Source organism: Notechis scutatus, chromosome 8, assembly GCF_049901735.1.
Source record: "Notechis scutatus isolate UNSWTSFEM ecotype Mainland chromosome 8, rNotScu1.2, whole genome shotgun sequence".
Taxonomy (NCBI): Eukaryota; Metazoa; Chordata; class Lepidosauria; order Squamata; family Elapidae; genus Notechis; species Notechis scutatus.
This window is the reverse complement of record NC_142016.1, coordinates 3165414-3192364: the sequence shown is the minus strand read 5'-3', so window position 1 is coordinate 3192364 and position 26951 is coordinate 3165414. Positions and strand designations below refer to the sequence as shown.

Genomic DNA, 26951 nt, shown 5'->3' with positions numbered 1-26951 from the left:
CGGAGTTTCAATTCCTCCAACGTTCCAGTCATTTCATGTCTCTTTTTCTCATCATCTGTCTTAGCAAACAAGGCCACCCAATGCATGACCCTTGTTTACCACAGCAGTGCTTTATCTGCTATCTTCACACATATCTTCTAGTTCTTTAAAAGTGGAAAAAAATCAACTGAAAGCAAAACAAATTACAGCCGGGCTACCTTAAGCGACACATCCTCTTTTCCCTTTTCTCGCTCTCTTTTTCTCCCTCCCTGCTCAGCCTCTCCCTCTCTAAGTGCTGTGCAGTTCCTGTTCTACCCTTTCACAATATAAGATCCAGCTTGAGCTCCCCGCAACATAACAAATAGCTGTTGCAAGGTTTCTCCACAACTGTCTTTTGCCAATATCGATTGGCTGGCTGGCTGGCTGGCTGGCTGGCTGGCTGGGGCATGAACGGAGGGACCAATTCTGTCCCCTGCAGTCTGTTTCCAAGACCTCTTTGCAGGTCCCAGAGGAGATCCAATTCCCAATTCAGCTCTCAGGTAAGGGAAGTGGGCACTCCCAGCTCTTTGGCTTTCTTCCAACACTAACTCGGTCCAGAGGAATACTTCTCTGCTGGGAAGGAGGATCCTTTTACTGAAAAGCTCCTGCCAACCAACCAAAGATCTGGGGCTGCTCTAAACTGTGCGACCACATTCAGTAAAGCATAGTTGCACCAGATGGCTTGTTAGCAGCTGTTGCTGGTCTGCCTGGACAGAAGTGGGGTTATTATAAACAGAATGCAGCTCAGTTTTGCAAATCTGGCAGACACTTGAGGTCCACCCCCAAAATTAACAGAATGCTTCATTTGAGTTGCCAATTTTTCAACCCGGTCTTATAACAGCAACTTTTAACCACAGAGAGCTATGCTGTTTGTGGCGAGGCTTGTCCCTTCCTTGCTAGTCTCCTATCAGTTATCAATTAAAGTGCTCGTTAAAAGGCAAAAGAGCAGGCTTAACTGTCTCTGTCCTGGTCAGTTGGCAACTGCCACGGATGCTACCCAGAAACCAGAGAGAGTTAAGACATCTCTTGCTGTCTCTGCTGCTTGAGAAGGACTGGAGGGGGGAGTGGAGACAGGGAAGGCCCCCTGGGTTTGTGGGCTTGCAGAATGGAGAATTCTGGGCAGAGAAAGGGTAATGCAATGCAATGCAAGTAAGCCAGTTTATTCTAATCATTGTGCTGGCCTAGAAGCCAGAAGATTGCAATTTCTATTCCCATTTTAGGCATGAAAGCCAACCGGTGGGGGCTTTGAGGCAACTTCCAGGAGATTATGAGTTCTATTCCCACTTTAGGCATGAAAGCTACCTGTGTGATTTGAGGCCGGTCACCAGTTCTAGTGTGTGAGTTCTAGTTCTGCTTTAGGCGGGACTCACTGTCTCTCAGCCCAATCCATCTCACAAGCCTTAGCTTTAAGCATTACCCTCTACTCATTCCTGACCTGGAAAATATAGGCATCCCTTTACCAGGTACATCTCTCTGACTATATTATTCCTTCCTTTACAGACATAATATCTTGGTAGTCCTGAACCTACAATCATTCATTTTTTAAATACCTGTGTGATTTGTTTAACAATTGGGATGATTTACTTAATGACCATAGCAAAAAAAAAAAAAAAAGATTGTAAAATCAGGCATGATTCACTTACCACCTTACTTAGCAACCAAAGTTCCTGTCCCAATTGTGGTCCTAAACCGACACAACCCTATCTTGAAGGACCAAAAAGCCCTTTCCCTGTCCTTTCTGAAATTGCCTTTGTCAGCTTTCTTCCTAATCTTCCAGGTTCTCCTGAAATAGCTTCCTCCTTTACCGTCACACTTCCAGGACGGTCTGCCACCTCCCACCATGGAGTTTGCTGAGCTGATCAAGACCACCAAGGTGGATGATGTGGTTCTCTCATGCCCAGGACTCCAGACCATCCGAGGGACACTGGCCATCACCAGCCATCACTTACTGTTTTCATCCCAGGCCGAAGGGAATGGGGAACAGAGAAGAACTGAGCTGTGGCTACTTATTCGCAATGTGGATGCCATTGAAAAAAGGTGAATCGCTTTGCCTTGCATTGCTGGACTTCTCATCATGGTTCATCTCCACCCCCCCAGTTTGTGGACTTCACCTCCCAGAATTCCTCAGTAGCATGAATTCACTGCAGAATTCTGGAGTTGAAGTCCATACACGTTAAAGTTGCCAAGGTTGAGAACTACTGGTCTAATCTAGGCAAATGTAGTCTAAAACAGGGGTCCCCAACCACCGGGCCGCGGACCGGTACCGGGTCGTGGAACATTTCCTACCGGGCCGCCGGTTTGCTGGGTGCTGCCATCTTGTTTGACGAGAAAGTGCTTCCGGGTGAGCTTTTCCGGTTGGAAAGCGGCGTTTTGGTCCTGAAGGAATCCTCGCGCCTTAGTTTCATCGAAGGGGGGGGCTTCGAATGAAACTAAGGCGCGAGGATTCTTTCAGCACCCAAGGCAAGGCGAGCTAGCGACCGTCCCGAAGCCGTCCCGAAGTGAAGCCCATCGACAAAGATACAAAGGAGGAGTTGAAGGTGGCGGGGAGAAGCGGGGGACGGCTGGCTGGCCAGTCGCTCGGCTCAGCTCGCCTTGCCTTGTCATGCGTGCTGATGCCGGTACCGGGCCGTGGATCATTTTGTGATGCCGGTACCGGGCCATGGCACAAAAAAGGTTGGGGGCCACTGGTCTAAAAGAGCTTAAACTGCACTATCAGATTTCATTGGTTCATCTTGGACAATTAAAAGAATCCTGGATTGCTGCTTTGCAGAAGAAACCTAACTAATATGCCATTGCAATTTTAAACTCTCTCATTTACAATCTAAACTACTTGGGTGGACTACTCAGACCAAACATTACCATACACTCTCAAGGGTTCTTTCAGGTTCCTTCACACTCAAAGATGGGGAGATCAGATGCAAAGATCAGGCAAAGGAGGCCAAATATCCTGCCTTTGCTGGCTTGGGCTGGGGATCAGGTGGTGGTGGGGTGAAACGATGTGCTTTTCCTACTCTAACTGCTAATGGAGTAGCTTTGTTCTCTGCTGAAGCTCCATCTTGCACCCTTTTGCTCCTGAGCTCTTCAAAAGGCAGCCAAATGTGGGCTTAAGAGGTGACATTTTCCTGCAAGACTTGGGAAGACGCATCACTTGCTCAGAATGTTCACTGGGGAGGGGGGGGCCTGCAGAAGAGACCAAAAGAAACCAGGAATCTTACCCCTTCTTGGGATTGCAGGCCCCCAATAGAGCATTGCTTAGGCAAAATTGGGGTGGCCCACGTCCTCCAGAGTGGCCGAGTGAAGAGCCAGCTGGAAGAGGGAGGGCACTGAAGTTGGCAGCAGGTGCTCTCCGCCTCAGTGCCAATTAACCTCTGCATTTCAGGCACAATGTTAACCTTTCTCCTTTCCTTCCTGTGACTCTCAGCATGCAGAATTTAAGCTGGTATCAAAGCTCCTGGACTAACGGCTCCCCGCCAGAGAACAGGTTTGCCTTAACCATTTTCACACCGCAAGGCATGCGAGCAAGTGAGGTGACAGGCTGGCGCGTCATCTACTTTTGGCTTCCACAGCTGACTTGCACAACCAGGGAGGGGGAAACCCACCTTTCCAGGTCTTGCTTCAGGAATGAAAGTGTTGCCCAGAATGATCTTTTAGCCACCCTGATGTCCTTTTTTCTACCTGCTGGATAGCGAGGCCAGGACAATTTGATGGAGTGGGTAGAGAGAACTGGTAACTGGCAACAGGCACCATAATCAGAAATCCAACTTCTTGCCAGATATAGCCCAGATTTTGCTATTATAGGAACTGAGAGCATATTTTTAAGCATGCACAGAATGCTTACCCTTTTGGCCTTGCACCTCCTTTCCATAAGCAGTGGGGTGTTGTGTTACAAATACAGGCTGACTGCCAAGCAACCAAAGTTTGATCGCATGACCATGGGCCTGCTGCAACAATTGTAATTTGTCAGTACCGTAACTTGGAACAGTCGCTAAATTGAGGGCTATCTGTAGATTTCAAATAGTAGCGAGATTTAGGATGGTTTGAGGAAGGTTTAAGGTGGGGTCAAGGCCATTAGGCTTCCCATAGCCTCCCACTTTCTCTGACCTAAAAAGCTTGGAAAATATGGAAAATAAATATCTCCTCATCCTTCCAGAGATGTCACCAGAGGGGGAAGCCGCCCCTTGGAAGATCAGAAGGTCACCAAACATTGTCCATAGATGGTTGCCAAAAATTCTGGACAGTTCTCAAAGCCACTCTCGCCTGGTATTAAGGCCTGTACAGCAGAGATGGCATTCTACCGGTTCGGACCGGTTCAGGCGAACTGGATGTTAAAGTTACAGCTGGTTCACCGAACCGGTATTTCAACCAACCGGCTGGCCCTGCCCCTCCCACCCCTCCCCTCCCAGGAGTCTCCCACGACCCATTTTTGATGGAGGTAAGTGCAGGGTCCACGCAGAAGCCCTGGGGGGACAGGCCAGGAAGTCTGTAAACGGGCCTATTTCTGGCTTCTGGTGGGCCTCCAGAGGCCAGGGAGGGTTGTTTTCACCCTCCCAGAGGCCTGGACCCTTGGGAGGGTGAAAACAGCCTCTCCCGGTTCTGGAGGCCCACCGGAAGCCGGAAACAGGAAGTTCTGATAGGCCTCGCCCACCATGGCCCTGCCTACCCAGCAACCGGGCAGTGAACCGGTTGCTGGGATTTTTGAATCCCCCCTGCTATATAGTAGTTTGCAAGAACCACACATGGTGGTTATTCCAGATTTATTTTATCTGGATGGAAAAAGCATGCACAGCAATACAGGTAGTCCTTGACTTACAACCATTCATTTAAAGACCGTTTAAAGTTACAATGACACTGTCAACCCATAAAATATTTCTATGGTCCTTTTAGAGCTGCCAACAGAAAGGGAGAGGGGAGCAGTGGGCGGCTTGCATTCCATAAATGTTTTCAAAGATAGTTTCTAGGTGACTTGAAGTTTCTGCCACGCAAAATTCTAACTGGAGAGTATGATGGATGACTCTGGGCTATGGATGTGTCCCATTGGAGAATATGAATTACAATACACCCAGGAGGTAGGAAGGAAAACCAGGGTCAAGGGTGGCAATGAATAATGTGTCTCAGAGTCGGCTACACCCAGGCAGTGCCGGCATGTTTACTCCTAATAAATCATTTGGAAGTTTGGCTCAAGACTCATGATTTAAATGGGGGTTAACTGCCGGAGCCCTAACAGACACTGAAAAAAGTGACTTAGAGCAGTCATCACTCTTACAACCATCCCAACATCCTCATGGTCCATGATCCAGATTTAGGAGTTTGACAACTGGTGTGCATTTACAACAGCTGCAGCATCCTGGCAGGGTTCATGTGCAATGTTCCCAGCTGGTTTCTGACAAGCAGTAGTGAAAAGCCAGATTCCCTTAATAACTGCAGTGCTTTGCTTAATGACCATGGCAAAAAAAGTTGTAAAATTGGGCCTGACTCACTTAATAACCATCTTGCTTAGCAACAGTACTTCCAGTGCCAATCGTGGTTGTAAGTCTAAGACTACCTGTAGGGTGATGATAAGAGAGAATAAGGGAAGGCAAGTGAGCTGGCAGTGATGTGAGTAAGGTAACCAGCCTCAGTTGTATGATGCACTTGATACTGTGGGAGGCCATCACAGCTTTGCTGTCCTCTGCTTCTCTCTTCCTGGGTTAATGGGTTGCTCACTTCCTGCTCATCTGCAAGCCCAACTTTAAGATTATGGCTGGGGAGGCTGTGAAGTTAAGGTCTCCATCGCTGGTGCCCCTCCTTCCTTGCCACAAACCTGAAGTTCTTTCTGCTTGCAAACTGCCGGAAGTTGCCTGAGGCCTCCTGCAAGGCAGCTCACAAGGCGCGTTTTCTCCCTGTTCACACACAGGTTGGCCAACCCGTCTGGCACCATCACTCTCAAATGCAAAGACCTGAAAATTCTGCGGTTGGAAATCCCGGGAATGGAGGAGTGCCTGAACATTGCCAACTCCATTGAGGTGAGGCGAGCTTATCCTGATTTTGCTACCAGACCACTGGAAGAGGAACGGTCACTAAACATGTGCAGAGTGCCTGTCCTGATTAATTGCAAGGGGGGAGGTTTCGGACCAAGGTCCCCTGGTTGCCACCTACACTATCCTCAGCCACAAAATCCCCAATCAGATTTTAGTCGGGTCTTGTAGGTTGTGCAAATTCAGCCAATGCTTCGACCAGGATGAATCATGACATACATTTTCTATTTAAAACAAAAAAACAAAAACTGTATCGTTCTGCAATTGTGAGAAGCAGTTATAAGCAGACATAAAGACTATTCTGTACCCAGCAGCTCCCTCCCCTGGTTAAACACATATGTCCAAACTCAGCTCAGCCCAGATGCTTCCAAATGCTGCAGCTTTAGGGAAAGAAAGAAGGGAGGAGTGAATGAGGAAGGAGGAGGAGAGAAAGTATTCCCAAGGCCTTGTCTCTTGCTGTTCAACCCCCTTCTTTGCAATCATAACAGGGAAGTCCTCCCCTCCCCCCGCCCCACATCCATTTCCTGTTGGTTCATTTTGCATAGGGAAGAAAAGGGAGAATTGCAAAAGAAGTAAGAAGCTGATGGGTGGCACAGAAGTCTTGTGATGCTTGGCAGTTTGGCTAACCCAGCCTCAACTGTTGCATTGAGTTCTCGTGAAGGCTTAGCTGTTTCCCCCAGTTCCTTGTGGGTGATGAAACTGGCTTCAGGCCCACATGTGCAGGATGAGCCCCAGAAGCCCCGGTTTCTGGTAAAAGGTGCTTGAAGTTGCCGAGAAGAGATCTGCTTGGTTTAAAGACTTGCAGGTTGGTGCTATGTTCACACTGCCGATTAAAACCAATATTAGAACAACCCAAAAGAGCCATTCTAATCTAAAAATATATTAAAAACTCATCGTAAAGCATTTTAACTCACAGCCGAGGTAATCCCCGTTGATCAATGCAATCAGTGCAGCACTGCACCAGCTCCACCACACACCCCGGGTGCTCCTTCCTGTTGCCAAAGCCAGCTGGGCCAGGGCTATGGAGGATGTGGAACATCTCTGAAGGATTATGTCCCACCAGGTGGGCAGAAAAAGCTCCCTTCATGGGTCTCACCAGATGACGTTCCTTGGCTGATGGGACCTGCGAGATGCCTCTCTTGCTGGACCTGAGGAGATAGGTCGATGTAATTGGTGGGAAGCGGTCCCTTAAAGCAGAGGTCTCCAACGTTGGCCACTTTAAGACTTGTGGACTTCAACTCCCAGAATTCTCCAGCCAGCTATGCTGGCTGGAGAATTCTGGGAGTTGAAGTCCACAAGTCTTAAAGTGGCCAACGTTGGAGACCTCTGCCTTAAAGAACTAAGTCCCGTGCTATGTACCCCATTGTAGGTATTGTCTTCTGCCCATACTCACTCTACCACCCTAGAAGCATCTCACATCTGGCCAGGAGAATGTCAGTCTGTGCTCCATTCAAAATCCAAGAAAGAAATACTTAGACTCCATAGATTAGAGGAAAGAATTCTTTTACTGAAAAATGAAGTGGTAGCATCAAGTAGGATTCTGAATCTGAGAATTTAGGCGCGCAGATCACATATACAAAGTGATGAAGTTGTTCCCACCCCCCATAGTTCAAAAGATTCTTCCAATTAAAAGTTCTGAATATGATCATGTGGACATCTTCAGGTGGTGATGAGGCCTCTGTCCGTTGACCTTGGCATATTTTGATAAAGGTTTGCAGCTGCGCAGAGAAAAGAAAGCTAAGCGAGAAATAGAAACCTAAAAGCAGGAATTTATACTTCCCCCACTCCTCATTTACACAACACAAGAATGTAACACCTCCAGCTCTCTTCCCAGACCAAAGCCCCCCTCCTCCCCCCGTTACTTATGGCAGCCAAAAGATGCAAGGTAGTGGATCTTGAAGGCTAACATTGTAACATTTTCAGCTCTTTAATACCAGTTAAATATTAGATGGCACAGAAAGACTGATGAAACCCAAGTGGATTGCCTTTTCCCAGATAGACTTTCATGCAGGTGGTCCTTGACTTACAACCATAGTTGGGACCAGAATTTCTATTGCTGAGGCTAAGCAAGATGGTGGTGAAGTGAGTTAAACCTGATTTTATGATGATGATTATTATTTTTGGCCATTGTTAAGTGAAGCAGGTGGTTGTTAAATGATTCTGGCTTCCACCGCTGACTTCGCTTGTCAGAAGCTTGGTGGGAAGGTCACAAGTGGCAATCACGGGACTCTGGGGCTCTGCAACCCTTGTAAATACATGCTGGTTTCCAAGCATCCAAATGTTGATATTGTAACTACGGAGATTTTATGATGGATACGAATGGAATGACTGTTGTATCTCACATTTCTCGGTGCCGTTGTAACTTTGAATTGTTGCTAAATGCTAATGGTTGCTAAGTTGAAGACTTCCTGTAGACAAAATGAGAGTCTGGGCTGTTAAGGATCAAGAGGAGCAATGCTGGCTAGGCTATTTGGGGAGTTGAAGTCCATACATCTTAAAACGCCTTAAGCTTGTCTAAGAGATACTTCAGGATAGAGAAAGTCATGTGCACCTGTTGTTAACCATCGCAGGCCAACCATGTTCCCACAGGCCCTTTCTTCTCTGGAATCGGTGATGATGACCTACCCCTTCTTCTACAGACCCCAAAACACAACGCTGGGCACTGGGTGGCTGACGCACATTACTGAACAGTATTACAAGCAGATTGCAACTGACGTGAGTAGATGTGATGACCCGGGGCTTGACACAGAGGCAACATAGTCAGATAATCAATAAGAGTCCCTTTATTATCTCCAACTTTGCCCCCAATGTCCAGGTTACCTTCTGGCTGGAGAAAAACTCTCCCAGGAACAACCTTTAACTGCAGAAAAGCCTTTAAGTGCAAAAAATTAAGTCACAAACTGTAACTTAAAGTCCAAACAAGCCAAACTGAAGTAATTAGTTTGGCAGGGCAGGAGCAAGAATTTCAAACTTGAAGGCACGGCAAAACTCACATGGTTGGGAAGATGCCATGAACACAGATAAGCAACGACAGCACAAAATAAAGTCATGTTTGCTCCCATCAGCCTGCCGCACGCAGCCTGCCTCTCTTATAAACTCTCTTCCCAGCTGTGGCTAATGAAGGAAATCAGGGCCCTTTCCTCCCCCATAAGCCATGTAACCCACGTTGCTCTCTTCTCTGCGTGTCCTAGGATGAAGAGGGGGTGGGCCTGGGTCTTCCTCTGAACTCCCTCTCCCTTGTTCTATCTCTCCCCTGCTCTGCCCAGCCAGACTTTGCCTTTCCACAGCCTCCTCCACAGCCAACGGAGCCACACACCCACTCCCTGTCAGCTGTTTGTCTTCCTCCTTGAATTCAGACTCTGACCGGGGCATGACAGTAGAGAGGCTGGTGATCTTCGTGAAAAGCAAAGGTCCCTCTCTGAGCATGGGTTGTACGCAAGGGAAACCAGGCTGGCAGAACCGATAGCTGGACCAGAGTATTTTGTGGCCTCGTGTCAAGGACTTTTCACATTATTGATGACAAATATCTATTAAAAACTAATTTTATATTTTTTTTCAATTTTTAAGGATTTAACAAGTTGTTCTACTATCTCTGCTGTATCAGAAGTTGAAAATGATGCTGGCCCAAACAATGGTGTTAGCAAATGTTGCAATTGTAAATATTGCCACTGAGTTACATCTAATAGATGAAAATTATCTCGTAGCATGGAATACAGGTAGACCTTAGAAACTGTTTGAAGTTCCAATGGATCTACTTGGGTCAGAGGTGATATTCAGCAGGTTCTGACCAGTTCTGGAGAACCAGTAGCAGAAATTTTGAGTAGTTTGGAGAACTGGCAAATACCGCCTCTGACTGGCCCCGCCCCCATCTATTCTCAGCCTCTGGAGTCCCAGCTGATTGGCTGGGTCTTCTTTGGTTGCCCTGCACAGGAGAACAGAGCTGGAAAGCAGGTTAGTAGGGTGGGGGAGGGAATGGAGATTTTACAGTATCCTTCCCCTGCTGCGCCCACCAAGCCATGCCCACAGAACTGGTAGTAAAAAAAAAATTGAATCCCACCACTGACTTGGGTGGTTACTTACGATCTGGATTTGAAGTTGCCACCCCTTGTGGTCACATGATACTGAGCAACTGGGCCACACTTAAAGCCATTTCTAGCGTCCTGCAACCACATGACCAGATTTTACAATGATTTTGCTGAAAACTGGTGTTTACCTCCAGTTTTTGGCAAAACCACACCCATAGTTTGTTTAATAACTACAGTATTCTCTTAATGACCACAGATTCACTTAACAACTGCCACAAGAAAGGTCATAAAATTGGGTTGGTCATGTGACAGACAGTTCTGTTTTATAACCATCATGAGTTACATGGTACATGGGGCAGGATCCATTATGGTCATAACTTGAGGACTATCTGTATGACAAAATTCCATCCTCATCATCTATTGGTTGATCAGAAGTCTATACTGCATCCCTGCTTCCACCCAATTTTTCCAAGTCACCACTTTTTCCCCAATATCAAAGCTGGGTTTTAAAATCAATGCAATTATTTCCCTCTGGTTTTGTATGTATCTGTGTTGTCCATTGATGTCAGCAACCCAGGAAGTGGGAACATGTGAGAAACATGTGAGAAATATGAAACATTAAAAGCCATGTTGATCTATGATGGCAAAACAAAAACAAAAAAAATGGGTAGCACTTTAAAAAGCTGATGCCCTTTAAGAAAATGTGTAAGTCAGAAAAGGCGCCACCTGACTTCCGAACTTCTGAAGAAATTCCTCTTCCATTATATTTTAACAGATTCGTTTTGCTGCTGGAATTAAGAAACGTTATCCAGGGGTGGGCAAACTTTTTGGCTCGGGGCCTCATTGACTTTTAAAATTTGACAGACGGGCCGGGTCAGCACAAGATACGATACATATAAAAAACTGCAAAATCTCCATGCAAAATCAAGTCACTGCGCCTAATGCGCTACCTGGTGTCGAAATGCCTGTCATTACAAGTCAAAATCAAATGAATGCAATCATTCAATCATTCACATCAAACCTTAATTCTGTACCAATCTTCGGTGGGCCGGATTAAAAGACCAATGGGCCAGATGTGGCCCGCGGGCCGTGTTTGCCCACCCTGCGTTAACCTCTCTGATTCAGGTTGCTCGGTCATTGCCCAGTAAGAAGGGCTGAGGAAATATCTGCAAATCCCTCCCATCCTAGACATAAACGGATTCAACTCCTCCCCTTGGGACGGTGCTAAAGAGCCTTCCATGCCAAAACAACTAGGCACAGGGACAGTATTTTTCCCTTGTGCCATCACTTCGTTGAACACTTCATTTTCACCGTACTGTCTTATATCTAAGTGCATTTACCCACGCTGTATGGCTGTAGTAGCACAGGTGGGACTCAACGAGATTGCACCGGTTCAGGTGAACCAATTGTTAACTTTTTGCGTAGTTTAGAGCAGAGGTCTCCAACCTTGGCCACTTTAAGACTTGTGGACTTCAACTCCCAGAATTCTCCAGCCAGCTCTGCTGGCTGGAGAATTCTGGGAGTTGAAGTCCACAAGTCTTAAAGTGGCCAAGGTTGGAGACCTCTGGTTTAGAGAACCGGCTAATCCCACCACTGGCTGGCCCTGCCCCTCCCCTTCCAGGAGTCCCAGCCACTCTTTATCTCACCTTGCCCGCCTTGGCCGGTGCCTAGAGTCATGCCCATGGCATAGCTGCTGCTGCTCTCTGGCTCCCTCACTCGCTAGCTGGCCTGCCTCGACCACACAGCCCCCGTGGCCCAGCCCGCTTGCCTGCCTTTGCCTTGGCTGGGCCACAAGGCACAGCTCCCTGCCTGCCTGGTGAGCCTTCCTTCACCCTTCTCCACTGCCTCCCATGTGGCCCAGCTCCCTGCCTGGTGAGCCTTTGCATTCTGCCCTCATTGTGGTACATTTGCGCTCAAGGCAGCCCTCGCCTCCCGCAGCTACTTCCGGCCTTTGTTGGTGCAGCTGGGCATGACTTGGCCACTCACAGAGCAACCTGCTCTCCGCCCCAAGACACTGGCCTGCTGCCGCCACCTTGCTGGCCTGAATTGCCTGCTGCGGCCTCCGCCTTGCTAGCCCGAACGGTGTGCTGTGGCTGCCACCTCCTCATTGCTGGCCTGAACTGCCTGCTGTCGCTGTTGCCGCCTCATGGCTGAAGTGGCCTGTGCAGCACAGTGAAATTTAGCATGCTTCACAATGGGGGAGATGGGGTCCCCTCCTCCTAGAGCTCATTACAATGCAGGGACACAATGTGGGCTTGCCCCTAACAAGAGTAGTGTCAGGCTACAGAACTTTTTCCCATTCAATTAACAAGAATGAACTTCTGAAAACCAAACATATCAAAAGGAATCCTTTATTGAGATGAGACAATTCATGTAGGAGTTCAAAGCAGCGTCTAAGGTCTCACAGTCATACAGGGATAGATAAGGGAGTTTAGAACCCCTCCCCTTATCTCAAGGTGTATTTAGTGAAACAAAAGCCAGTATGTTAATTCCCCCCACCCCCTTTTGTAAGGAACCATCTTTTTCAGAGTTTCCCAGGGCATATCTCATTGTGGAATTTTTATGGTCTTCTCATCTCCTGGCTGTGCCTCTCAGAGGTGATAGGTTCCAGCCATCTGGGTTTTCTCCCTCCATTGTATCAAGTGTAGGTTTATACAAATTCGATATAAGATTAAATATATTCAGGTTACATCAAGAAAGGATTTCTTTATCAGTCTCCCCCGCCCCCTTTTCTTCTTCCACCGAAGAAATGACAGATACACGGATCTGACAAGTAGTGGCATCATCCACAACAAAGTTTGGGCCAGCAGGCTGGTGGCACCGGCACCGGCAGGTGGTTCAGGCCAACAATGAATTGGCCACAGCCATGGCAGACCAATGTCTCAGGGTGGAGTCTCTTCAAATACCTTCGTTCTTTACTCTTCCCAGACGGGGGCCTGGAGGCTGAGTTCTATCAATGCAGACTTTGGGGTCTGTCCCAGTTATCCTCCACTTGTGATCGTACCAGCGAGACTGGATGATGAAGCCCTTCAGAAGAGTGCCCGGTTTCGTCAGGGGAGGCGATTCCCAGTTCTCAGCTACTACCACAAAAAAAATGGGACGGTGGGTCCACCTTCTTTCTCATTCCATCCCTTTCACTTGTGGCACCCAATTCCTGTGCATAAACCAGCCATGTGGTTTAATCTATGCTTTGTCCTTTTCCTGTTTTTATTCTGTCCAACTGCCAACCCTCTCTTTCTTCTCTCTTCCCCACAAATTCTGTTTGCATGCTTAGCTGTTCACCCCATAGCTGTTCACTCTAGTGCAAGGGTCTTCAAACTTGGCAAGTTTAACACTTGTGGACTTCAACTCCCAGAATTCCCGAGCTAACATGATGAGAAGGAATTCTGGAAGTTGAAGTCCATCGATCTTAAAGCTGTCAAGTTTGAAGACCCCTGCTCCAGCACAATGTTTTATTTATTTTTATTTATTTATTTGATTTGCCAATTGTTTACAAGATAATAAGTATAAGTGTATACATAGTTGTGAATACATGAAATGGGTACATATAAGAAAAATAAAAGAAGAATAAGAGAAACAATAGGACAGGGACGGTGGCACGTTGGTGCGCTTATGCACGCCCCCTACAGACCTCTTAGGAAAGGGGTGAGGTCAATAGTAGACAGTCTAAGGTTAAAGTTTTTGGGGTTTGGGGAAGAGACTACAGAGTCGGGTAGAGTATTCCAGACATTGACCACTCTATTGCTGAAGTCGTATTTCCTGCAATCAAGTTTGGTGCGGTTAACTTTGAGTTTGTATCTATTGTGTGCTCTTGTGTTGTTATGGTTGAAGCTGAAGTATTCATTGACAGGTAGGACATTGCAATGTATGATTTTATATACCATGCTTAAATCAGACCGAACGGCGTAATTCAAGGTTTTCTAGTTCTAGAATTTCAAGTCTGGTGGCATAAGGTATTCTACAACGAGTAGAGGAGTGGAGAACTCTTCTTGTGAAATATTTCTGGACTTTCTCAATTGTGCTAATATAAGATACGTAATGTGGGTTCCAGACTGATGAACTGTATTCGAGTATTGGTCTAGCAAATGTTTTGTATGCTCTGGTTAGTAGTGTGATATTACCAGAGAAAAAGCTACGTAGGATTAGGTTAACAACTCTTAATGCCTTTTTGGCTATGTAGTTGCAGTGGGCTCTAGCACTTAGATCATTGGAGATGAGTATTCCAAGGTCCTTTACAGAGCTTGGGTCATCAACAAGATCTTGACTATTCAGCTTGTATTTTATTTTCTGATTTTTTTGCCAATATGTAAGACAGAGCATTTATTTGTTGAGATTTGAAGTTGCCATTTGTTTGACCATTCAGATACATAGTCAAGATCTTTTTGTAGGGTAGCAGTATTGTCTGTGTTTCTCAATCTTGGCTGCTTGACAATGTGTGGACTTCAACTCCCAGTATCAGCCAAACCTTCAAATTATCGAGGCTTAGAAATGCTGTTTTAGTGAATACAAGTAGCCTTCCATTTCAGCACTAGCAACAGCAACATCTTATCCAACCTAAAGCTCTTGTGACGTTTATAAACTCCTAGCATTCATATCCTGCAATACTGGAGAGCACCAAACTTGATAGCAGGAAATACGACTTCAGCAACAGAGTGGTCAATGTCTGGAACACTCTACCTGACTCTGTGGTTTCTTCCCCAAACCCCAAAAACTTTAACCTTAGACTGTCTACTATTGACCTCACTCCTTTCCTAAGAGGTCTGTAGGGGGCGTGCATAAGCACACTAACGTGCCTACCGTCCCTATTGTTTCCTTTATTTTTCTTATATGTACCCATTTCATGTATTCATAACTAAGTATATACTTATACCTATTATCTTGTAAGTGATTGACAAATCAAAATAAATAGATAGATAGATAGATAGATAGATAGATAGATAGATAGATAGATAGAAGACAGAGATGACCCCCAGTGGCCACCTTCCTCATCTGTACTAGGAGATGCTGGGAACTGAACCAGCCAGCTTTGGCACACCCAACAGATACTCTAAGCATGCCTGAGTCACCCTTACCAATCTGTACAGAATTATTTCATAGAAATAGAATAATAGGATTGCAAGGAAGCTTGGAGGTCTTCTAGTCCAAGCAGAAGACCCTCTACCATTCCAGACAAATGGCTACCCAACCTTTTTTGAAAAGATCAAGTGACGGAGCACCCATAACTTCCACAGGCAAGCCGTTCTAATTGATTAATAGTTCTCACTGACAGGAAATTTCTCCTTAGTTCTAGGTTGGATCTCTCTTTGATGGTCTTTCATCCATTAATTCTTGTCCTGTCCTCTGGTGCTTTGGAGAATAAGTCAACCCTCTCTCCTCTGCGATAGCTCTTCGAGTATTGGAAGACTATCATATCACCCCTAAACCTTCTCTTTAGTAGGCTAGACAGACCTAGCTCCCTTAACCGTTTTAAGGTAGTTTCACCTCCAGACCTTCTTCATCTTCACTAACTGCCTCAAAAGGAATTTGAGCATCACCAACCAGACAGCAGGAAAAAAAACCAGACTAAGCACTGCTTAAGAATCAGGAATTCAGAAAGAAATGACTTTATCACGGTCATTAATCAGCACAAGAATGTAGAAATGTGTTTCGTTTGCCCCAAAAGGGGAACTTTCAGAATTTTGCTTTTTCAGACAAATATGCAGAAACATAGCTATTATTCAAAATTTCATAGTTCTCCAAATTTTGCAACACAGATCATCAATATTGTCATTTTAGAAAATATATAACCAAAGCAAGTCCACTTTAAAAAAACCAAAAGCTGTATGAAATGCTATAAAATAGAAAAATGGTTTGCAAAAACTGGGTATGAATCAGACATAAACAAAAATGCTTACATTTTAAGGCAGAAATCTCCAAACTTGGCCACTTTAAGACTTGTGGACTTCAACTCCCAGAATCCCAAACTTGGCCACTTTAAGACTTGTGGACTTCAACTCCCAGAATTCTCCAGCCAGCACAGCTGGCTGGAGAATTCTGGGAGTTGAAGTCCACAAGTCTTAAAGTGGCCAAGTTTGAGGACCCCTGTTTTAAGGAAAGCATATCCAAAAATACATTCCTTTTCAGGATGAGCTTTTTAAAAAAATCAAGCTTAAGGAGGTGTACTTGACCAATGATCACAAGGTGACATTGGGAGAACCCCAAATGAATCCATTTGCACCTCCTTCACAGGAGTCTCTCTTCCTATCTCTCTCTCTCTCCTTTGTTCATACAGGCAATGCTTCGCAGCAGCCAGCCCCTTGTGGGACCCAACCGGAAACGCTGCCATGAGGATGAGCTGCTCTTGGCTGCCGTCCTGGAAGGTGGGGAACGGGGCTTCATACTGGACACCAGGTCACTGCAGGCTGCAAAGCAGGCCCGGGTGATGGGGGGAGGCCTGGAGCACCGAAGCTGCTACCACGGCTGGAAGAGGCTGCACCGAGCGCTAGAGAGGTAAGTCCCGCTTATCTATTTGTGCCCTAACTGTCCCTGATGGAAAGGTATTAAAAGGAAATGTGATGACCCGGGGCGTGACACAAAAATAACCAAATCACAAAAATAGAAGAAAGTCCCTTTAATGCCTCCAACTTGGCCCCAATGTCCAATTATCCTTGGCAGGATATCAAACTCTTAAGGAAAATAGTTTACACAGGGAGTAAATGCAGTCCGCACCCAAAGTAAAGTTAATTTTAAATAAAAAAACTAACACACCACACTGAAGGAATTACTACAGCAGGCAAGGATGATTAATTGCAGACTTCTATCAGATAACTCAGCAACCACAGTTGGGAGGAAGCCAAAACACAGATAAGCTCTGACAAGAATAATGTATTCTTTGCTTCCAGCAACTTTGTCATGCGCAGTTTGTCCTTTTAACCAGTCCTCCCAGCTGCAGCCCATGAAGGGGATCAGAGCCTCTTCCATCCCCGGTAGACCATGCCATTCACGTTTCTCCCTTATCCTCTCCTCCCTGTGTGCCCTAGGATGAAGAGGGGATGGCCCTGGGTCTTCCTCTGAATGCTCATCCAGCTTGTGCCCTTCCCTCCCTCCCTCCCTTCCCTCCCTCTCTCCCTCCCTCCCTCCTTCCCTCTCTCTCTCTCTCTCTCCCTCTCTCTCTCTCTCTCTCTCTCTCTCTGAGTCAGACTTCAACAGGGGCATGACAGGAAGCATCAGAAAGGGCCCAGCTAAATAATATTCTGAAAGCACCAAGGAAGCCAATCTCCCCACACTTTAAAACAGACCTCAGTTATGTTTTCAGTGTATCATGACCAGGAAAAAGCATAGCTGAAACAACAACAACACAGGGAGCCCTCAACAAACTTGACCACTGATCAAAAGATCTCCTGGGAATTCCTTGACCTTGGTGTGACCCATGCCTCTGATGTGGACCGGTTGCTTTCATGGTGTGGAGACAATAACTTGGTCCTCAACACCAATAAGACCAAGGAGCTGATAGTGGATTATAGAAGGAACAGATCAGACATCCAGCCCTTGCTTATCAATGGAGTGGAGCAAGTGGCCAGTTTTAAGTTTCTGGGTGTTACCCTAAAAGAGGACCTGACCTGGGTTGCCCACATTGCAGCACTGGTCAAAGGGGCCCAGCAGAGATTATACTACCTGAGACTTCTCAGAAAACAACTGAATGAAAAACTGCTGGTGACCTTCTACCGCTGCACCAGAGAGAGTATCTTAACTTAGTGCACCTCTGTATGGTTTGCCAATTACACAGTGGCAGATAGGAAAGCACTCCAGAGGATTAACGTCATTGCCCAGAAGACCATTGGTTGCCCTCTCCCCTCTTTGGAAGAGCTTTATAGCTCCCGCTGCCTTAAGAAAGTTCAAAACATTCTCAAAGATCCATCTCATCCTGGGAACCCTTTTTTTGAACTATTACTATCTGGAGGATAATAATAAAAACATGGACAAATAGGCTGAAAACCAGCTTCTATCCCAGGGCAGTAGCTCTGTTGAATTCTACTGTATAGTGCAGTGTTGGTGTGGTGTCGCGGGGTTTCAATTCAATGTGTGAAGGGTGAAGGATGTGTGTTTGTGTTTATTTTCAGGGTCATGAATCATGATGTACACTGAAGATGGTGTTTGATTTCATTGTACGAGGTGCAATGACAATAAAGTAAACTAAACTAAGCAGGTGAACCAGCCTAAAAATGATCCCTTCCCCAATTAAGTCAAGGATGAGCTGTGAAAGACTGGTGCTTAGGTTAGATTTTTTGTAATCTTGGCTAAGAATGATTGAATAGTATGTTTCTCAATCAGCCCTGAAATCTTCCAGAAACAGTGTGAATTGTAGACCAACATATCTGGAGGGCATTAGGTTAACAAAATATTTTGCACTGTCCCTGATTAATTATGGGATTCTTCTCCATTGTTAGAGAAGCTATGGAACAAACCAGACTGATAATTCCCAGTCACTGCTCTTTGCAGATTGCTTAAAGCAGGGGTGGGCAAACTATGCCCGCGGGCCACATCCGGCCCGTTGGTCTTTTAATCCCGCCCTTGAAGATTGGTACAGAATTAAGGTTTGATGTGAATGATTGAATGATTGCATTCATTTGATTTTGTCTTGTAATGACAGGCATTTCGACACCAGGTGGCGGCCCGTCTGTCAAATTTTAAAAGTCAATGAGGCGCCCGAGCCAAAAAGTTTGCCCACCCCTGGCTTAAAGTGAAAGGAGTATTCCATAAAACAAACACTTTTTAAAAAAATTAAATGACAGCCTGGGAAAAAGATTAAAATTCATTGTGCGTCCAACCTTGGGAACTTCAAGATCTGCAGACTTCAGCTCCCAGCTGGGGAATCTTGGAAGCCCACAGGTCGTAAAGTTCCCAAGTTTGGATAACCTTGCTCTAACTCAGGGGTCTTCAAACTTGGCAAGTTTAAGACTTGTGGACTTCAATTCCCAGAATTCCTCAGCTAACATGACTGGAGGAGAAATTCTGGGACTTGAAGTCCGCAAGTCTTAAACTTGCTAAGTCTGAAGATCCCTGCTCTAACTCATACTTGTAACAACCTGACTATGTATTCTCCAGGTGATCAACTGGCCTATAATTTCTTTTGCAATTCTCTCCCATCACAGATCCCCCTTTTTAATTAGCAAGAGAGAGAGAGAGAGAAATTCTTCAGTCCAGAGAAGATTCTTGTGCAGATTTTCAGCACAGTCAAGCCCTTCAGCAGTAAGAGCAGGAAATCACAACAGCAACAACGAGCAGTTGGAGAAATGCAAATACCAGTACTGTTTTTAAAAAAATAATAATAATAATGGAGACAGTACCTGCTGAAAAGGACTCGCTCATGTACTGGCAGCCTCCTTCACCTTGTTCCTTAACTCTGATTTTTCTAGTGGCCCATATTAATGGAACATTTGTCCAACACAGCAGTTGAAAATAAAATATAAAAACCTGGTCTAGCAGGGGAATAGAAAACAGGGATAGAAAATCGTATGTTCTCAGTCATATTTTTACTTTTTGCAAGAAAGAGTGGTTTCTGAAGTTGAGGTTGGTAGGTGTTTATGTTCGGTGGCTGCTTATATGTAAGTGGCTTTTTCCTATCCAGAAAGGTGGACACCTGTGAAAGTTTAAACTTTACTTTATTGTCATTGCACCTCGTACAATGAAATCAAACGCCATCTTCAGTGCACATCATGAGCATGAAAGAGTAAACACTTTATTTAAACACGATACATACATCAGCCCCTTCACATATGAATTGAAAACCGCAACACCACACCAACACTGCACTATACAGTAGAATTCAACAGAGCTACTGCCCTGGGATAGAAGCTGTTTTTCAGCCCAAACTTGCCTCCCCTATTAACTGTAACTCACTTCCTGTAGCCCTGACTGTGAGCTGTTGGTGTCAGCCTTCAAGATTTTCTCCCTTTGCTTTGCATCTTTCGGCTGTCATAAGTAATGGGGGGGAGGAGAGGGGGAAATTATGGGAAGTGAGCTGGAGGTGTTACAAACTAGAACTGTATAAACTGGGGAGGGGGAGTACATTCTTGCTTAGGGTTCTATTCCTTGCTTAGCTTTCTCTTCTATGCACAGCTGCAAACCTTTATCAAAATATGTCAAGGTCAACGGACAGAAGCCTCATCACCACCTGGAGATGTCCACATGATGATATTCACAACTTTTAATTGGAAGAACCATTTGAACTATTGGGGTCGGAACATTGCCATTACTTTGTATATGTGATTTACACGCCTGTTTTCTCAGATTCAGAATTCCATTGATGCTACCACTTCATTTCCAGTAAAAGATATCTTTTCTCTGATTAACGGAGTCTAAGTATTTCTTTCCTTGGATTTTGAATGGAGCACCAGCTGACAGTTGGACTCTCTGACCAAGTCAGTTCTCCCTTCTCCTTCTTTTTCTCCTCCCTCCCCCATCTCTCAGGGGTCGCTCCCTCCAGGAAAGCTTCATCAAGCTGGTAGAAGCCTGCAATGACCTTTCTCCCCACATGGACCGCTGGCTGAGCAGGCTGGAAGCCTCCAAGTGGTTGTCCCATGTCAAGGAAGCCTTGAATGCTGCCTGCCTGGCAGCCCAGTGCCTGGAAAGGTAGTATTGCATTTGGTCCTTCCTCCAGGCAGGGTCTGGAGAGGAGCGGTTTGGGCAAGTCCCCTCTGCACCTCAACCTTTTGGGGTGGGCTCATGTCAGGGAGACTGTCATGTCACCGGAAGCTCTGTGTCTTGCTCCAGAGAGGAGGCTTGTGTCCTGGTGCATGGAGCTGAAGGGAAAGATGCTACCTTGTTGGTGACAGCTCTTGCCCAAGTCATCCTGGATCCAGCCTGCAGGACATTGGTCGGCTTCCAGGGACTGCTGGAGCGGGAATGGATACAGGTACTAGCAGGAGCCAGTTCCAAGGGGATTGGCATGCTGGCTGGGGAATTCTGGGAAATGAGGTCCACACTTCTTAAAAATTGGCATGGCTGGAAAGCAAGAAAGTACATCTTTTTATCTCAATAGTTCCTAGCAGGGGTGGGATTCAAATTTTTTAACAACCGGTTCTGTTGGGTGTGGCCAGGTGTGACCAGGTGAGACCAGGTGACTGGGTGGGTGTGGCTTCTTTTTGCAGCACCCCCCCCAATTTTTCCCTCCTGGGCCTCAGGGAAGCCTCGGGGGGGGGCGTTTTTACTCCCAGAAAACGGAGCCCGGGGGAGCCTCGCCGGACCCCTCCATGCTCCATTTTTGGGTCTCCTGCGCCTCAGGGAAGCCTCCTGGGTGAAGCAGTAAGACAGCGAGGAGGATCCTGGCTGATTGTCAGAACAGCCGATCGTTGGGAGGGGAAAAGAAATACCCTAAGAAGTGACTGGGGCGGGGGAGAATGCATTCAGCAATGTCGTGCATGCGTGATAAGGACTGACTGGGAGGGGAGGGGAGGGGCCGGCAGGAAGGGCGGGGCCAGCCAGGGGCACGATTCTCTGGTTCTCTGAACTGTGCAGAATCATAACAACCAGTTCTATAGAACCAGTCCGAACCGGTAGAATCCCTCCCCGGTTCCTAGTAGTAATACAGACAAGAATTTCAAAATTGTAATTGGGATTGTTAATTCTTTCTAAGCACAGGCATAGGGTATTTATGTTATACATTACTCATCAGATTCTAGTCAGCTTACAGGATGGAAGTTACAGATTCCTTAACCATGGCTTAGTGTGGTGTGATAGCACAGCCACTGATGATCATCAAGCCTCTGGCCCTCCAGATGTGGCTACAGTACAACTTCCATTTTTCCAAGCCTTTAATTCCTTGCTGGGAGTTGTACTTTAGAAATTTTTGTAGGACCTCAGACTCCCCATCTCATCCTACACAGAAAAACAGGCTGGTATGACCCAAGTGGACCTTTGGTCATAAGGAGGAACAGTTTAATTCTTACTGATATTTATGGGGTTCTTTGATTTGACTTCATTGAATTTTGATTCTTGTTGAAAGCATTGTCTCCTGCCCTTCCCTCCCCTTGCGTGTTACTGGTAGACGTGTGAAGGAGCAGAATATACCCTTTTCTGCTTCTAGCTGCCAACCTTTTTTGCTCTTACAGGCCGGGCACCCCTTCCAGCTCCGCTGTGCCCACTCTGCCTATGCGCACACCCGGCTCAAGCAAGAGGCACCCACCTTTCTCCTTTTCCTTGACTGCGTCTGGCAACTGGGGCGCCAGTTTCCCTTCTCCCTGGCCTTCAATGAGCATCTCCTGCTGGCACTCTTTGAACATTGCTACGCCTCTCCCTACAGCACATTCTTGGGCAACAATGAGAAAGAAAGGTAAAACAGGAGCAGGCCAAGGCAGGGGCAGGCAGGGTTGAGGGTGCCAGCTTGGGAGAGCAGGGTGAAACTAAGATGATTCCAAGATTCCCACTGAGGACTGGGCATTTTGTGCCAGTGAAGACTCTGCCTCCAGACTTGAAAGACATGGGGAGAGATGGCCTTGTACTTAATTTGGCCTCTTCAAATATCTTGGGTGAAGAAATCTGCAATCTTAGAAATCACAAGATACCCTAAGCAACCCCCCCCCCCCCACGAGAACTCTCCCTACACTTTCAAGAAATGAGTTGCACAGGATTTAACACCAGGACGTGATGTTCTCGAGAAGAAAATCAACCTGGGAAAGTGGAATGGTTTCCACCTCACAGCAGCCATTTTTGCAGGGAAGGGGACACCAAGATTTCAGAGCCTCCTGGCTGATGGTTCTCATCACTTCTTCCACAGAAATAGCTAAACAAACTGTGATAAAAACACTCGGGTGAGGGAGCCACAGAACCAGGGTTCAAAGGAACCTGCTGTCAGTTACCCCCATTTAAATCATGAGTCTCTAGCTGAACTTAAAGATTTATTAGCAGTAAACATGCCGGCACCACCTGGGTGGAGCCGACTTTGTGACACATCATTCATTGTCACCCTTGACCCTGGTTTTCCCCCACCCCCTGGGTGGATCGTAATTCATATTCTCCAATGGGACATATCCATAGCCAAGAGTCATCCATCATACTCTCGTTAGAATTTTGTGCGGCAGAAACTTCCATCACCTTAGAAACTATCTTTGAAAACATTTATGGAATGCAAGCTGCCCACTGCTCCCCACTCCCTTTTCGTTGGCAACTCTAAAAAGACCATAGAAGTATTTTATGAGTTAACACCTGCAGTGTGTGGTCAAGATGGCAGTCACAGCAGTGGGATCAAAGCTCACCTGTTTGTGTACAACATATGTGTACTGCAGTTGGAGCTACAATCATACCTTTATGGTCACCACGTTGACTTTTTACACCAGAATTTGTGGACATCCCTACCGAAGCTCTTTGCTTGTTGCTCCAGTTCAAGACAGCATTAAATAAAAACAAACCCAGGCTGGCTAGTCTTCCTTGTAGCTTGGAGCCCTATTCATAAAAAGCAATGTCTAATCCTGGTTTATTGATCCAAGTCAACTATGGCTACTGAAGGGAAATGTGCAGGTAGTTCTCGACTTATGAGAACTGGAATCAGAATTTCTGTGGCTGAGCAAGGTGATTGTTAAGTGAGTCACACCCGATTTTACAACCTTTTCTGCCACAATCAAGGGTATCACTAGTTAAGTGAATCATGTGGTTGTTAAGCGAACCAGGCTTCCCCGTTGATTTTGCTTGTCAGAAGCAGCTGGGAATGTCACAACTGTCAATCACATGATCCCAGGAAACTGCAAGAGTATCATAAATACATGCCAGTTGCTAAGTGCCTAAATTTTGATCACATGACCATGGTGATGATGCAGCTGTCATAAAAGTGAGGTGGTGGGCTGATTCCAGGGGTGGGATTCAACCAGTGTTACTACCAGTTCGGTGACTATGTTTTGCTAGGTGCGCGTGTAAAAAGACCCTAAGCTGTGCTGCCCAGACAGCTGAAAAGCACTGTGCGCAGAGTTTGAAAATCCTCTTTTTTCCTGCTTTTTCAACTTCGTCTGTGCCGCGCAAAGCAGCCGAGGTCGAAAAAGCAGGAAATAAAGATCAGGTAAGAGCCCAGGTGGGTGGGTGGGCAGGCAGGCAGGCCAAACAGCGGCAAACACAGAACCGGTTTGGTGTCTGTGGCTCTTCAGAACCAGGCAGAACCAGTAGGATCCCACCCCTGGCTGATTCGAACACACTTTGAGTGGTGTTGTAACTTTGAAACTAATGTTTGTAAGTTAAGGAGCATCTATACCTGTAATTATTTCATGCTTTTACATCTCCAACAACCCCATTTGAATCAAGTTCTGCCCACAAGAGAGGACACCTCAAAGGGGGGGTTGGAATCTAAAAATGTTAGATTTCATTTGCTTCTGTCAAGTCTTCCCCAAATATCCAATTGTATTTTTGTGGAGCATTTGTCCCCCGTATCGGATTAATGTTGTATTCCTTCCCTAACACGGCGGGCTCCTGGTTGGATGCGATTGGGAAGTTGGCTAAAGACCTCTGGGAATCTTCGAGTTGCCCAGGCTGAAAGACAGTGCTCCATGCCTACCCCAGTGAGGGACTAAAATGCTGCTGGCTTCCCTGCAGGCGGTTGTGTGAAATGAGGGAGAAGACCCACTGCCTCTGGCCCTGGATAAACCATGTGGAGAAGTTCCTGAATCCCCTCTACATGTACAACCCCCTGGCCATCTGGCCCTCCGTGGAGCCACAGAGCTTGGTGCTCTGGCAAGGTAGGGGAACCAGCCACCATTCCTTTTTATCATGTAAAGTACAAACTCACATTATGAGTTTTGGAACAAAGCACTTGCATGAGAAAGACATCATGATTTGGATTAAATTAAGCCTTTTCAGATTTCAGAGTTTCATAGGCCAACATCGGCAAGATGGTTTGCTCAGTCTGGAAGTTTGAGTCACGGCGACTGAATTTTTCTTGTTAATTTGAGGCATTTTCTGCTCATCAAAGCAGCTTCATGAGTCAGAGCAAGCTGGTTACGCAGAGTCGTTGGCAACTCCTTCTGCACCAACCTCAGAGGTTTCTTCCCCCAAAGTGCATGGTAATAGGTTGAGGAAGACTTCCAGTCATCCAGGTAAAGTTGTCTGAGTTGAATCATGGCAACTGGACTTTTTTTTTTGTTGGTTTCAGATGTTCCATACTTTGAGGAGGAAACCTGAGGTTAGTGCGGGAGGAGTTGATACATTCCAAGGGCTCTCTGCCCATTCAGATTCCCCTAAGCAACTTGCTCAGGCTGAAGCTGAATATAAGCAGCGGGATAAGCAGTGAAACATCTCAAACCAACAACAAAAAAAGAGAAGCCTCACTTTTGTAAGAATCTTCATCAACCTGAGTTTGCTAAGGCTGAGGCAATAATTCCAGAGATTTTTTTAAGAGGGCTGGAAGATATCTGAACATATGCATTGCAGAATTTCGTAGAGCCCTTGCCTAAAATAGAGACCAAACATTTTGTTATTAAGCAAGACAACGTGTCACTTTTCCTGTTGCTTCCCCATTAATTTGCTTGTCAGCTGACTGGGAGTCACAGATGATGATTACCTGACCCCCTAGGACACTGCAACTGTTGTAAATACATGCCAGTTGCCAAGCACCCAAATCATGATTATGTGACTCCAGGGATACAAAACCAAATTATGATTATGTGGCTGCAGAGCCACAATATTCATAAGTACAAAAAATTGTCTTATCTTTTTTCAGAGATATCGTAATTTCAAATGTCTCTAATTGAATGGATGCAAGTCAAAGATTGCCTGTAATACAGAATCCACCTTACTAAAAACCTAACAGTTTCAAGAATTTCAACTGTCTGAACATTCAACTGTCTGAAATCACATCTGATGGTAGAAACTAAAACCTCACCCACCTACCCACTTTGCTGCTTATTTCCTTTACGTGCTTTTAAGAGATATATAAGTTCACTTATAAAAAACATGCCTAACCATTTTACCAAATCCTGGATCTTCAGAGGACTTCTCTTTAAAGCTCTCTATATCTAGATTTCAGAGTGAGAATTTCAATCTTCTGCTAAATACAGTATATTTGTAAACCTGCAGATTTGAGGGATATCTAAATATATCTTTTTTACATCTTAAATGTAAAAATAAGCAGTGTCATTATCAGCCCCAGTTCTTCTGGGGTAATGAAAGATTTGACTACACACACACCCAAGATGTTGGGGGCTGGAAGCTAAGTTAGTTTACTGTGAGGTTCTTTATAAAGAATTGCTGCAAAGATATAAAAGATTATTGTTTGTCCTTGTGAAAGAGATGGATAACTGGGCATTATTCTCCATGCAGGCTTATTTCTCCGCTGGGTCCATTCATGCCACCATCTTGATGAAGCATGGGCAGAAATTTGGCGAATAGCAACAAGTAGCCAAACCTATTCACCACAGTTGCACAGAGCAACGTGAAAGTACACTGCCACACCCTCTTTTTAAATGAAGAAATCAAATTGGCTGGTCACCCCAAAAGAGGAGACCTGAAAAACAGAGGAAGAGTTGCTGACACAGAAGGACAGAAACAAACACTTCGTCTGTGGCACTGAAAAGGCTGTGAACATGTAGATGTATTTCCCAAGCCCTTTTTTTTACCGTTACAAATAAAATACAGCTCTTTAAATCTGTGTTTTAGATCAAGGAAATGCAGAACACCAGATAAATCTTCCTGGAATGAGAAAGTCATCTGGATACTCACATGTAGCACCCCAACTTGGAGCCAATAGCTATGCTTGGACAATAAAGCTGACATGGCTAAGCATTTTAAATGTTAATATTAGTTGAAGCCTAATCTGTGCTGGATGGGGAATTCTGCAAGTTGAACTCTACTTTACCTAAAGTTGTTAAGGTTGAAAAATGCTGCTCTGACCCAATAAACTCATCCAATAATTTCACAATATCCTGTAAATCCTGGAGGA

The 26951-nt window shown here is 45.7% G+C and overlaps 1 protein-coding gene across 4 annotated transcripts; it reads left to right on the top strand.

The window, feature by feature from the left end:
* Positions 1–263: 263 nt before the first annotated feature.
* On the top strand, positions 264–26924 carry LOC113416046 (myotubularin-related protein 9-like). 4 transcript variants are annotated; one of them, XM_087970476.1, is made up of 12 exons: positions 264–518; positions 1838–2055; positions 3440–3499; positions 5912–6020; positions 8622–8747; positions 12986–13159; positions 16329–16546; positions 20507–20668; positions 20810–20951; positions 22147–22367; positions 24611–24753; positions 26333–26924. In XM_087970476.1, exons 1-12 carry the CDS (start codon positions 426–428, stop codon positions 26446–26448), a joined length of 1782 nt encoding a protein of 593 aa, XP_087826602.1. In that variant the 5' UTR covers positions 264–425; the 3' UTR covers positions 26449–26924. The 4 variants fall into 4 exon arrangements, with proteins under 4 accessions (XP_087826602.1, XP_087826604.1, XP_087826605.1 ...); XM_087970478.1 differs by having other exon boundaries at positions 1796–2055; XM_087970479.1 differs by lacking the exon at positions 3440–3499 and having other exon boundaries at positions 1796–2055.
* The last annotated feature ends 27 nt before the right edge of the window (positions 26925–26951 follow it).